The sequence below is a fragment of the Xylocopa sonorina genome, chromosome 15 (assembly GCF_050948175.1).
Source record: "Xylocopa sonorina isolate GNS202 chromosome 15, iyXylSono1_principal, whole genome shotgun sequence".
Taxonomy (NCBI): Eukaryota; Metazoa; Arthropoda; class Insecta; order Hymenoptera; family Apidae; genus Xylocopa; species Xylocopa sonorina.
This window is the reverse complement of record NC_135207.1, coordinates 4,388,231-4,400,403: the sequence shown is the minus strand read 5'-3', so window position 1 is coordinate 4,400,403 and position 12,173 is coordinate 4,388,231. Positions and strand designations below refer to the sequence as shown.

The following is a 12,173-nucleotide window of genomic DNA, read 5'->3' as shown; positions in this document are numbered from 1 at the left end:
AGTGCAAAGCACGCGGGCCATTTTGTTGATCGAAAGGACATTTCTCGCTGAATGATCGACTTCCAAATGGCTAATTACCGATTCCGTGAACAAAGTGTGAACTGCGTTCGCGGTAATTAAAGACGTAAGGCGCGTCCGATAACCGTCCTAATGAATTCCAAGGTATCCAAGCTAGATTATCGGTAAACCGTCAGCAGAAATTGGGCCGAACGCGGCCTGGCTAAGAGAAATCAGCCCATCCAATTATGGGCGAGAAACGGGGTGGGCCGTGGCTAAATCCGCGAGGAACCGTCGACTCGGAAAATAATTTTTCAAAAGCCCCTTAGACCGAGCTCCCTTTTTTCATCTCGCGGTCTCCATTCTCCTGTCCATGGACAGTGGGAAGGCGGCTACTGCCGGCACAATGCGTCCACGGATCGAGATTTACTTCGAGATACTTTGCCTTTCTTCGCCTCTTGGCAGAAACGTGTCGCAAAGAGACCTATTCTCCCGAATTTTCATTTATTCACGCAGTTTGCCAACTGCTGGAAGGTTCGAGGACTACGCTCTCTCTCTCTCTCTCTCTATCTCTCTTGAATTTAGTGCTCTTCGTTTTCTAGCTGCAATATGCAAAACAGCCTGCACCCTCGTCCACCACCCTCCCCTCCTGGCTCTTCATTCGAAAGCAATGTAATGGAATACATCCTGATAAAATGATCGACATTTCGACGAAACATTTTGCCGAGCACGGTTCGAGCCGCATTCAGAATTCCATGAATTCAGCAACAGCATCGAACGAACGCGATCGCGTCGTTTTTTAAACAGGAATACTCGCTCGATTCTCACGTCCCTTTATTTGCAGCTTCCTTCTGTATTGTCACTGGCAATTCCCCAACTTTGTATTTCCGCCAGAAAGGGAATACGGTTCGAAGAGAAGAGTACTCGACTCGGAAAATGAAAAATAAATCAAAGTTGCGTGCTCCGCGATGGTATAACGACAGAATCGCAAAAGCGTCTTAAATTTTTTCGTTCTTGCATCGCGACATTACGGCTGACTTCGATAAATTCCACGTCAGTCAATGCTGACGTCTACTAATCGTGGAGAACTGACTGGAACGGTGGGGAACGATTCGTCCGAAGAAAACGTTTAAATCCCGTGAGCGTAAAATTTCACGCGTTCAAACAGCTATTATAATTAATTTCGTGCGATTAAACGTCAATATCTCGAAGCTGGCTACCATTTACATAACGAAACAGCTTAATGGACGTCGCTGTAATAACGCGATAGTACTCGGGGCTGACGTTATTGCGATTGGCACGTGCTAGACGCGTGGCAATCATTTTCCCTGCTAATAACACAGCCGTGAAACGTCCGGCAGGAATGCGACGTTTCGTTTCGAAATTTCAAAAACGTCTCTCTCCTACTCTCGCCCCCTGTTTCCAACGACCGCGCTTCCGTGCACGTGCGTTACGATTATCCAATAATTTGTCCAGCGCTCGGACCTACGGTATTCGCCGTTGAAAAAGTGGGAAGCGCGGCCGCGTAAAATCATTTGGAAAACTGTGACGGGCGAAATGGTCACGTACGCGTTCCCGCGGATGAAAAATCAATGACACGCGGAACGTGACGCGGAGCGGTGCCGTCGGCAACGGTAAACCACGCGTGACAAACCCGTAATTTCGTCTCCGCGTATTCCTAATCAGCGGCGTAAGGACATCGTCAACGACATAATGGCGGATAATGCGACAGATTTCCAGAGGGAGCACCGCGATGGCATACCCAGCCGTGGTAGACAATAATCGGACCGATTCGCTGATTTCCGCTGCTGAATTCGCCCTGAATCACGAACGACCGCCGCGTTTCTCGATTCTCGAACCGTTTCGACGTTCACCGTCGTCTCGAGCCGTGACGCGACGCAACGTCGATGGAAACCATAAGGGGGATGACTTTTCGAAACGTGAACGGAGTTCGATTAAGTCGGGACGATATCGTCTCGATATTCTCGTCTAACTAGCACTTACATTCTTTAATCTTCGAATTTTCTTTAACTTTAACGCACTCTTATGTTCTTAACAGAAAGTTCCTTTATTTCTCGTACTATTAATTATTAGTACTAATTCTCAACGATTTCTGTAGGTACGCTCACGGAGAGACAGTACACCCAGTTCACAGGGAACGTGCACGTAATGAAGGCCGTGGCCTCGGACATGGTGTTGACTTTCTGCTCTCGAAGCCCGGACGATCAGCTGTACTCGCTGCTGCTTTCACGCGAGCACATTCTGCAACCAAGCGACAAACGGGGCGTCCATAATCTCCTGAGCCGTCGCGGCCTGAAGATCGTCAGCATCCGTGAGACCTGCATGAACGACGCTACCCGGAGAAGAGGATCGATCGATCTGGTTGGCTGGCTAACCTTAATAGGAATCCTCTCCGGCGTTTTCTTCGGTTCCTGGTAGTGGTAATCATCGAACGTCGAGAAACGATCATATTCCCGGGGCGAATCGTTAGCTGCTAAACGGCGAGTAGCCACGCGACCATTCTCGACCGCCATCCCACCTCGCGTCTGTACATTTACGATCTCCGTTCGATCGAGACTCGATCGAAAACGAAATTAATACCCCAGAGGTTCTCTCGCGAAATAAATCTCACCTGCGAGTACGTTCGACGGCGAACGGTGTTGGCAGTGTTCGCGGTTATCGAGAGAGGTAGCAGCGATTCAAGGAGACGGACGATAGCAGAAAGCTAACGGACTCTCTTTGGTCGCGGATGAAAGGCCCCTTAATTGCCAACGCAGCTAACGATCCTCGCGTCTTATACTTGGTCGCAGAGGAAAGCCCGTCTGCCGCGCAATCGTAACGAGAATCTCGTCGTCTCGCGTCCGTCCGACGTGAGACGAACGGAAAAACGCGAGCCCAGCGGAGGAGTTTATCGCTGGCCTCGTGATTCGACTAGCGACTCGCCGGACTTCCGTTCCTCCCGCGACAATGGATGTACACCAGGGGAACGATCCCATCGAGCGAGTGTATCATCTCGCGTTCCCTCGCGTCGCCATTGCCGCGAGACATTTGTTCCTCGATGGAGCTGCCGATCCCCAGAGTCCTCTCGACTGAAACAACACGGACTCGAAGCTTGTCCAGCCGCGTATTTATGATAGATGCGACGTCCCCGTTGATCGAGGAGAGATCCGAGTGTTCAGTTTCTCGACGCAGTTGACTCTTTCAGACCTGGCCTACGATTGCCAAGACGCAGATGCGAAGTGAACTTGCTTCTATTGCTGAACATATCTGGAAACTCGAACGTTGTTAGGTCCTCGTATCAGATCGTGTATATACGTTCGTTCAATCGCGGGGACACAACGCGTGTACCTCTGTTTTGCGTCTCATATTCGTGGGTAATCGATGAACAGATACCATCACGATTGTCACGATTCTATGCACTATCGACTCAGTTTGCTAATATTAGGAATCGCGGGAATTCTATGTTGGCGTCTTGGTCTTGGTTTTAATTTGAATGAAAAGTAATTTTGATTTGCAAATCCATTACGGTGAAATTGTACATTTTTCTTTTCTTTTTGCCTCGAGTTTTAAGTGTACAATGTTCTTACCATTAGTTGCTGAAACATATCGCAAGAGATTATTGTTAAAGAATAATAAAGAGATCGATAACGGCCAGTGACTGAAAGAGTTAAGAGCCCCCGCGAAGGACTCGTTCTTCCATCAAGGATAATTCTCGTTTCAAACGTGGACGCGCGTTCCCGTGAGTATTAGTCATGTTAGATAGAAGTGCATGTTGTATGTATCTCTCGGTTCGTGGATTTAAGAAGACAATAGTAATATATCCAGGCGATCGCGTCGGTCCCGACGATGATCGATCGAGTAGCCGATTATAAGATTCATCTATTCGTTCTTCGTTCGTCGAACGAGAGTAGAGAGCGAACGGTACCACGGAGGACGAGCAGAATTTGAATAGCAGCTCGTGCGTCGTTCGTTTCGCGCCGTAACGTGAAAGTTGAACGAAAGCAGGATTCGTTGTGGAATAATCGAACCCTCCCTCGTGGCGAATATGGAAATAAACGGATGAATTTGGAAGCCCCGAATCGAAGGTGGGAATCGCGCGTGGATCGTGCCACAATTAATCCTGCGCGTCTCTCCTCTGTCTCGAGTTCGTTTTAGGATAAAGGAAACCTCCACTCTAATTGAGCCGCAATCAGCGTGAATTCAATTATCGAGAACGATTCTATTCCACGACGGTCGGTGTGGAGCAGCAGTGTACGTTGTACGATTGTACAAAATAGTTGAACCTTGTCGTTAGAGTTATTATTCGTGTCGCGAATGGTTGGTCGAATGGTTCGATCGAATCGAGTAGTGCCGCGCGTGCCCTTTCGACTCAATCGCACTCGCTTTCCCGACATTCCCACATGCTAGACACAAGACACGCTGACAAACACACACACACACACACACGCGCATACACACCGAGTATCTTTTTATACTTAACCGAGATTCGTTCCAGGCGATCATTTTTATAAGAACATTTTGATTCTGCCACTGTTCTGTGTCTTCGTATGTCTTTTTATACGAACATCCGAACGTACAAAATTTCATGCTCGCCTTTCAACCCTTTTCTATGCGCTTCCATTCGATTACCGGTTCAGCACGCTATCTGTGGTCGATTTCTGTCTACGAGTTCTGTCGAACAAAGTTTCTTGATGTCTCTCGCGTAAAAGTGCAATGAGCAATAGCGGTTCTGTTGTCGAAATCACGCGCCTCATAGACAGTGCGACGATCAGACCGCGTACTTGCACGCGTTTACGAGGAACTTGATTGTGCGTAATGTAGAAAAAGTGTGCGTGAATCATCCAAGGTAGAGCGCGCGCTGCAAATGGAACACGTACAGATTTCATTCGTTCAGTTGAAAATACAAATTTGCATAGTCACAGCCGCGGTCTAGCGATAACGCGCGTTTCTCTGGAAAATTTGCGAATGTAAGCGGATCAGTTTAGGCGAGTTGTTTAAATGCGTTGAAAAGAAAGTAGCAAGTGTATCGCAAGCGTGATCATCCATCGAACGGGGGACCGTTACCATTTGTTTGAGAAATTCAAGGAAAAGGCCTGTGCGCTATATATATTATATCCGTCGTCGCGACGCCTCGACGAGCTGTTTTTGAAAAGGAACGATAGGATATACGCATGGGGAACTCGTTAAATTATTGTACACTTTTCGATGGCAATCGCGAGGGAGTACGCCGTGTTATGTTTAAAATGCTCTAGAGTCTTTATTTATTGTACAGAATGCTCGATATATAAATAAATGAATGAACATAAATATATAATACGATCTAGTACCTAATACGACATAAACGTACCGCTTATTATGTGTATAAATATGGAACAATAAATTACTTCGACCGGTTCCTCTCGATTTTACTTTTCCATTCACCCACGTGTACGTATCGATCTCAGATGCGCAATGGCGGAACAGTTTACGATGTCAAAGAGATTCGTTTCTCGTCTGTAATCATCGCACGTCTTTTGGCAGGCGGTAGTAATCGTGCAAGTTTTCAGAAACAACGAATAGAAGGAAAGAAATAACGAGGTACTGGCGATTAATACGTGTCCCGCGGAGAATCAGGTTGAGAGATCTGAGAAAGTTTTCAGCGTCTGCCAAAAAGATTAAATCTTTCCGCGAACTGGCGGCAGTAACTAACCCGCAACATTACCGCACTTTAAAACTAGGTAAAAAGAGAATCGGCTCGATGATTAAGGTTAATTTTGCAATTAACCCGAAGCTCGCGAGTCGCGCTTGGAGTGACCATCAACCAAAGTGTTCGTCCTTCGTCTGACGTACCGCCGCCATGCTCCATCCACTTTATTCTCGCCGCTACCCTCGCCGCGTTCAATTTTTTGATTTCATTCACCGAATTCGTTTTACCCGCTTAACAAAGTTCGACAAACTCGAGGAAAGTTTGAACATCCTTCGACGAGCCTCAATTACCTCGTCCCGACTCTTGGCAAGCCCCAGTATCGGTACTAATTTTCTGCATGATGGAAAATTAATGCAGCCCAACCCCTCGTCTCGCGGTAATTCACGTGGGACACGAATATTTCTGGCATCTCTCGCAAAGCATCAAGTTCGCAAAGCATCGATTCGTACGTTTCCTTAAGGGGAGAATAAATTTGAAAATGCGCCGCCACGAAGGATCAGCTGTGGGTCAGTCGAAAAATAGGAAAGGACTTGGGTTAACGAACCGTGTCGGTCGTCTTTTCGTTCTTTTCGTTTCCCAGCGAGCGTTTCCTCTGGCCCTCGTCCACGAAGCCATTCCGTTCCTTCCGTTTTTACGCGATCGCGTCTCCATCGGGCGTTCTTCCGGCAGTCGACGTCTTGATTTAGCTCGACGGTCGCTCCGTCGACCTTTTTGCCGGATATCAAACGGCGGTCAAAGGATTGGGGTACAAAGAGCTCGCGAGACGTGCGGCAGGAGTTTCGAGCGAATCAGAACGTAGATAGAGGCGATAAACACCCTTGGGGAACGGTGCGATCCGTTTGAAAGGAAGCTGGCGGAGGTTGCGCGAACCTATCTCTGCGTACGACTCCCGGTTCACTTGTCGTTTCACCGTGGAAAACAGATTTAGCGGGTTGCCACCGTGTAAGTGCTGTGGATCGATGCAGTTTGCTCTGTGCCACGTTAATTACACTGATTCGCGGATTCCCTGATATCTGCGGATGCCTGGAGATCATGTTTCACGATTAAGGTATCGCAGTTTGCCGCACTAATTGCAGCTCGTTACTTTAAAACGATATCTGAAAGCTATTGATCGATCTGAATGATACAACGATTAACAAATTAAAGTATAGATACCTTTGGTAGACTATATTCATTATTATCGTGCACCAGTGCAAAGAAAATCCCGAATAAAGGCGGTTCGCTGTCAACGTAAATCATGTTATATCCCGTGTAAACGTAATACACGCGAGATCCGTAAAACAAGCGTCCCAGTGGCGAAATATCGCGGCGAGGAGGACCGTGGTAGCCGCGAGGACGCGTGTTGCTCTCGAATGGAGTCCGGTCGAACACAGAAACTCCACCGTGGAACGTTATCCGACAATGATGAACGACGCCGCACGACGCACGCATCCGGGACAGATCGACTTTTCGAAACAGCAGGTCGATTAACCTATCATTGGCGATTAGCATTTTAATTGCCCCGTGGGTGTCTCGCGGTTTCGTTCCTTTTCGCGGGGGTTCAGGGATCGTGACCTGTCGGTCGGGCGGAACAAAGTAAAACGGATTAATAAATTAGGTAATGGCCGTGCGCTGATGAATCGCCTAATTCCAGGCAGGAAGTGGGTCGACGTTGCTCGCGGTGGAAATTTTAGCCGTGCAAGCGTGGGATTAAGGAAACTTTCTTATGGGGGTAACAAACGATTGGGCCGTTAACGTACGTTACGCTCATTGTGTGGTTTCGTATTATAGGAACGAAGAGAGAAATACATAAAAATTCGAGGGAGAAACGAAACAAATTAAATTTCCAAATACTTGAGATTACGTTACGCGAAAAGATCGCGCGATCATTCATAGCTTCGAGTCTTGTAGGAATGTCTTATAAAGTGCCCGTACGATGAAAAAGGTAGAAGAAGAGACAGGGAGCGAACTCGTGGGTTAAGTTGGCTCGAGTAAGGATAAATCGTTGGATAAGAGCCAAAGTTAGACTGAAAGAGTTCCAAGAAAAAATTAGTCAAAGTCTCCCAGAGGACCGACGATTGATACCATGGCATACTTCTGCATCTACATCTTGTTTCTAAAAAATATCATTCTACGGTGTTTCACTCTACGACCTAATATTCCAGCTGCATCTTCGAATTATCCTTCTAGAAATGAACCTGGCAAAATAGTTCATTCCACGTACCGTGGGAGGGAGAGCAAGGAACGCCCACGTAAGGATAAATAAGTGAACGACAGGAACGGTTAATAGAAGAAGGGGCAGAGGGGCGAGAATGGGAGTAGGTAAGTATACTCGAGTTTACAATTGCACGGGGGCCACGGTGCTACGGGACACACGTTCGAGGAATAAGAATTAGATTCAATTACTGGCAGCATTCAGCACGCGTCCACTTGCATAAAGTTTGCCATCTAAACTACTGCTTCGTGCCAGAGTATTTTCCCAGCAGTTTGATGTCCGGCGAATTGACTGCTGCAGGTGTCAGTAGTAGAGCCTGCGCTATGGTCAGACACTCGCTACTTCTGCACGCTACACGCGACTTCTAGAAGCGCAAAGGTTTCAAGTAATATCGTACGATTGATTAATTATCGCGTTTCAATTATAATACTTTCAGATGAAGTACACGCAGAAAGGTATTCTTCGTGTCTGTTGTGGATAGAATATATGCATATTAGTACAGTTCTTATGACGTCGTAGAAGCTGCGGGAGCGCGAGAAGATTCTTAGCGAGCGACTTAAAGTTATTGATTAAATTTAAACTTGTCTACCCCGTGGATAGTTGAAACTCTGGAGCTTACACGCGCGTGTCTACGCCCTGCGTACGTCGTTTCTGCTCCCTACGAGCTACTTTACATGCGCATCGCGGCATTACGAATTTGTAGACAAATTGTATTCTTCGCACGTTGCCGTATCCACCGTGTGTCTCTCTAACATTGCACGGTATTCGAGTTTCGTTCGTGGAGGGAATTGGATTCGTCTTTGAAATACATTAAAAATGTGTACTCAGCTCGTGTTTCGAGAGCACGCTTTCAGCTATCTCATACTTGAACTGTGAGCCATTGCGAAGAAGAGTATGAATTATCGAGATCTACGAATATTCGAGATGCCATTGAACGTCGTCGAACATCCCTCTCCGCGTATGCTAATTTACGATAGTATGATTTGATGGTTTTTAATCCATTTTATGGCAGAAAAAGTCAAGTGTCATAGCGCGTACGTAATCCTCTTCAATTACAGTCTATAATGGTCCTCTCTGGAAAAAAACTAGGCCGGTTCCCGGGAGATTACGTTTCGCCGTTGCGCAGGGAGCAATTAGCAAGGGAGCACGGGTGTGTTTCAAAGGAATTTCACGCTAGCTGGGTTCCCTGTGACATGTTGGGACGCGTGCGGATAGTGCACTCGTTACAAATGACACGGAACACGGATGAAAAGCTGGAAGTTGGCGCGGGTATCGCGGCACAGGTGTACACGGGCGTCGTTTGCAGGGAACGAGCGTTCGTGCGCATCTCGATAAACCTGGGGGGAAACCGTCGTCGACCTTGCAAATGGATTTCCAGGAGTATTGCATCGCCTGACCCTTGAGTTCCAACTGGAAAACGATGTCGGGTATGTCGCGACACGGTGTACGTTACGAGCATTGTACGCGATTGTCGTACACAGAATCGACAAGCAAGATAAATTGCAGCTAGCCGCTTTTTAAAAGTAACTGCGTCGAGTTCGAGCGCGGTGACTGGTCGTTAGAATTCTATATAGGCGCACCGCGAGAATCTTTAAGCTTTGATACACAGCCACGGAAATCGAGGCACTTGTAACATTGTTACAGATCGCCATTCGATACTGTCTGAAAGCTCCTTGGTAATTCTCCACTTTAACAAGTCAAACAAAGTTGCATAACGATCTTGGCCGCCTCAGCTGTAACGTTGTACCTTGTAAACGGGGTTCCAATTTACAACGCACCGTTTCTGTGCATCGCGGCAGTCCCAGGCGTTGCATAACAATGTTGCCTTTCATCGTGCTTTTGTGGCATTGATCCGCAGCCTGAATGGTGGGCGTTAGACACCGGTTATTGGCGTTGGTTCGAGCCACGGTCGACCGTGATCGATCGTTCGCGTAGCAGAGCGTGAAGATAACCGTCTACGGTGTGCATCGAGGGGCTAAAAAAAATTAGCCAGAGGGCCCTTCTGCCCGCTGCGGTTAACTAAATTCTTAAACCCTGAATTGTTCGCAATTTCACGCTACGAGGAGCTTAATTTCGCATTAATTAAATAGAACGCGTGGCAGTAGAGGAAGACGGTAAAAGTTGCGTGCACAATGCCGCTACTTCAACCGCGACCAGACGAGGTTTCAGCGCGCTGGGTAACTGTTATCTCGAAGTTTAAACCACGACGAGGCGAAAGAGGGTGGAGAGGATCACGGCGAGGAGTCTGTTATTATTTACAATTCATATGCAAGGGAATAATGCGACGCGAACAAAGAGGAGCCAACAGTGTGGTGCACGTTTATCGCTGCAGGAGGACCCGATACATTTATCGCGCGTTGGATGTACCAACGCTATTTAAATGGCGAAGCGATCCACGCCATTGCTCTCGTGTAGGAAAACGAAACGACGAGTGGCGCGTGGAGGGTAAATGATAGTTTGCGCAGGCCACCTACACGATCATCGAAAACGCTTTTGGGATAGGGAGCGTAATAGGTCGGTGTTTACTCCGGGACGAATGGACGCAGAGGAACGCGAATAATGTTTCTGTACGGCAAAGTGGACGGAATTACTCGTAATTTGGTAATGAGTGCTGCGAAATGGCAGCAAGAATCACCATAACCCACATCACGTACCCGCGCGGTCATATGAGTAATGTAATGCGCGTAATGCACGTATTAATAACAATAGAATCTACCGATGCGTCGCTTCGCGTGTTTGTATGCGAGCGTGCGTGCATGGCCACGGTGCGTATAATACGGATATATTAGCTGTTACCTTGCCCGAGAAATCCTTCTAGAGTTGCGTCCACGTTGGAGAACGTAGTGGCTTATGTAACGACGTTATAGAACTTCGTAAAAGTAAAGGAGCCTGGGAAATGTTCCATGCACGACGGTAAAGATTGAAGAAGTTTTCGAAACGTTGATGTGTATATATTGCGAAACATACTGTCAGGTCGATCGAGATTAATTCGAAGCGTGTGCATTGTTTTAGAACATTTATTATTTTTCACACATGACTGGTTGATTCCTTCAAAATAACTTACAAGGCGAATACGAAATTTTATTCGTACATATACGAGACAGCTCGATATCCCTATAACTTTTCCAATACAGTATACGTATCGGACGTAGGAAAATATATATTTAGTCCAGCATGATATCTGAGAAGATTAAAGCCGACGAGCGAAAGAGTACAAAAGGAGACTTGTCAAAGCCTCGCTTTTTCCCTGCTCCTGTGCCAACCCTCGAATAACCTATTTAGAACAGCAGCACACCAGAATAATTTTGTACAACAACGGGATATTTTAATATACAATCCATATCGCGCACAAAGAATGCAGAATTTAATCCACCGTGGCTTCGATCGTAGAAAGTATTTAGGGCTGAAGGGATTAAACCCGACAAACCGAGGAACACAAAGAGAGGACTAGTCAAAGCTCTTTTTACTCTGCTCCACAAGCAACCCGCAAATAGTCTAGATAAAACAACAGTAACCTAGTGGATAACGAGAGCACGCGAGCCAGCGATGATAGTAATCGCGAGGTCGAAATCAGCGCAGTGTCCATTATGCTTGCAATAAAAGAGGTAACGCGCGTGTATCACTTTGAACTTTGAACCCATCGACTGTGTAGGTGCGCTCAGAGTCGACAGATAAGGTTGGCCGATCTGTTCATTGCCATTGTCGTTGTCGCGTGGAATCGCACCCCTGTAAACTGTTTACGATCCTCCCTGTTCTCCAGCGCGCACATTCACACAGACACGAAGACACACACGCGCGCGCGTGCTCGTAATCGTTTCGATTGGACGTTACGAGGGTTACGGCTGGTCAACGAACACGTCCACCTGGGCTGGGACACAGGCCTCCTATCCGACGAACCGTGGAAAATTCGCGGAGGCGTGATGCGCTCGCCTGATCGTGAGCAATTCCCTCACGCGCCGATAACTCGCGGCTCCTCCTCGATTCTAAGTGGACAAATAACCCAGCCACCTAGGTTGTGTCTCCCGTTTTCACTCGATACACCGCTTTCCGCCTGGGCATCGTTGTTGTCGTTGCTCCACGGGTGTAATTAACTAGTTCGACGCGAAACGAGGGTGGTTCGACGAGGAACAAACGGCGGAGGATCGAACGGTAATTGTATCTGTTCAGATACATCGAATTGCGGTCACTTTGCGTGAATTGTCGAGGGTAAACGTCGATATCGATCGATATTAAATGAATTATCAGAAATAGTTGATATCAGGTGGCGTATTTCTGTTACACGCGTTATCAAATGTA

General features: G+C 47.2%; 1 protein-coding gene across 1 annotated transcript in view; it reads left to right on the top strand.

The window, feature by feature from the left end:
• Positions 1-2,568, top strand: part of LOC143430613 (uncharacterized) — a 53,471-nt gene extending 50,903 nt beyond the window's left edge. The window contains exon 4 of the mRNA XM_076906966.1: positions 2,117-2,568. Coding sequence (XP_076763081.1) covers positions 2,117-2,436 — 320 coding nt within the window. The 3' untranslated portion in view covers positions 2,437-2,568. The remainder of the gene's footprint in view (positions 1-2,116) is intronic.
• The last annotated feature ends 9,605 nt before the right edge of the window (positions 2,569-12,173 follow it).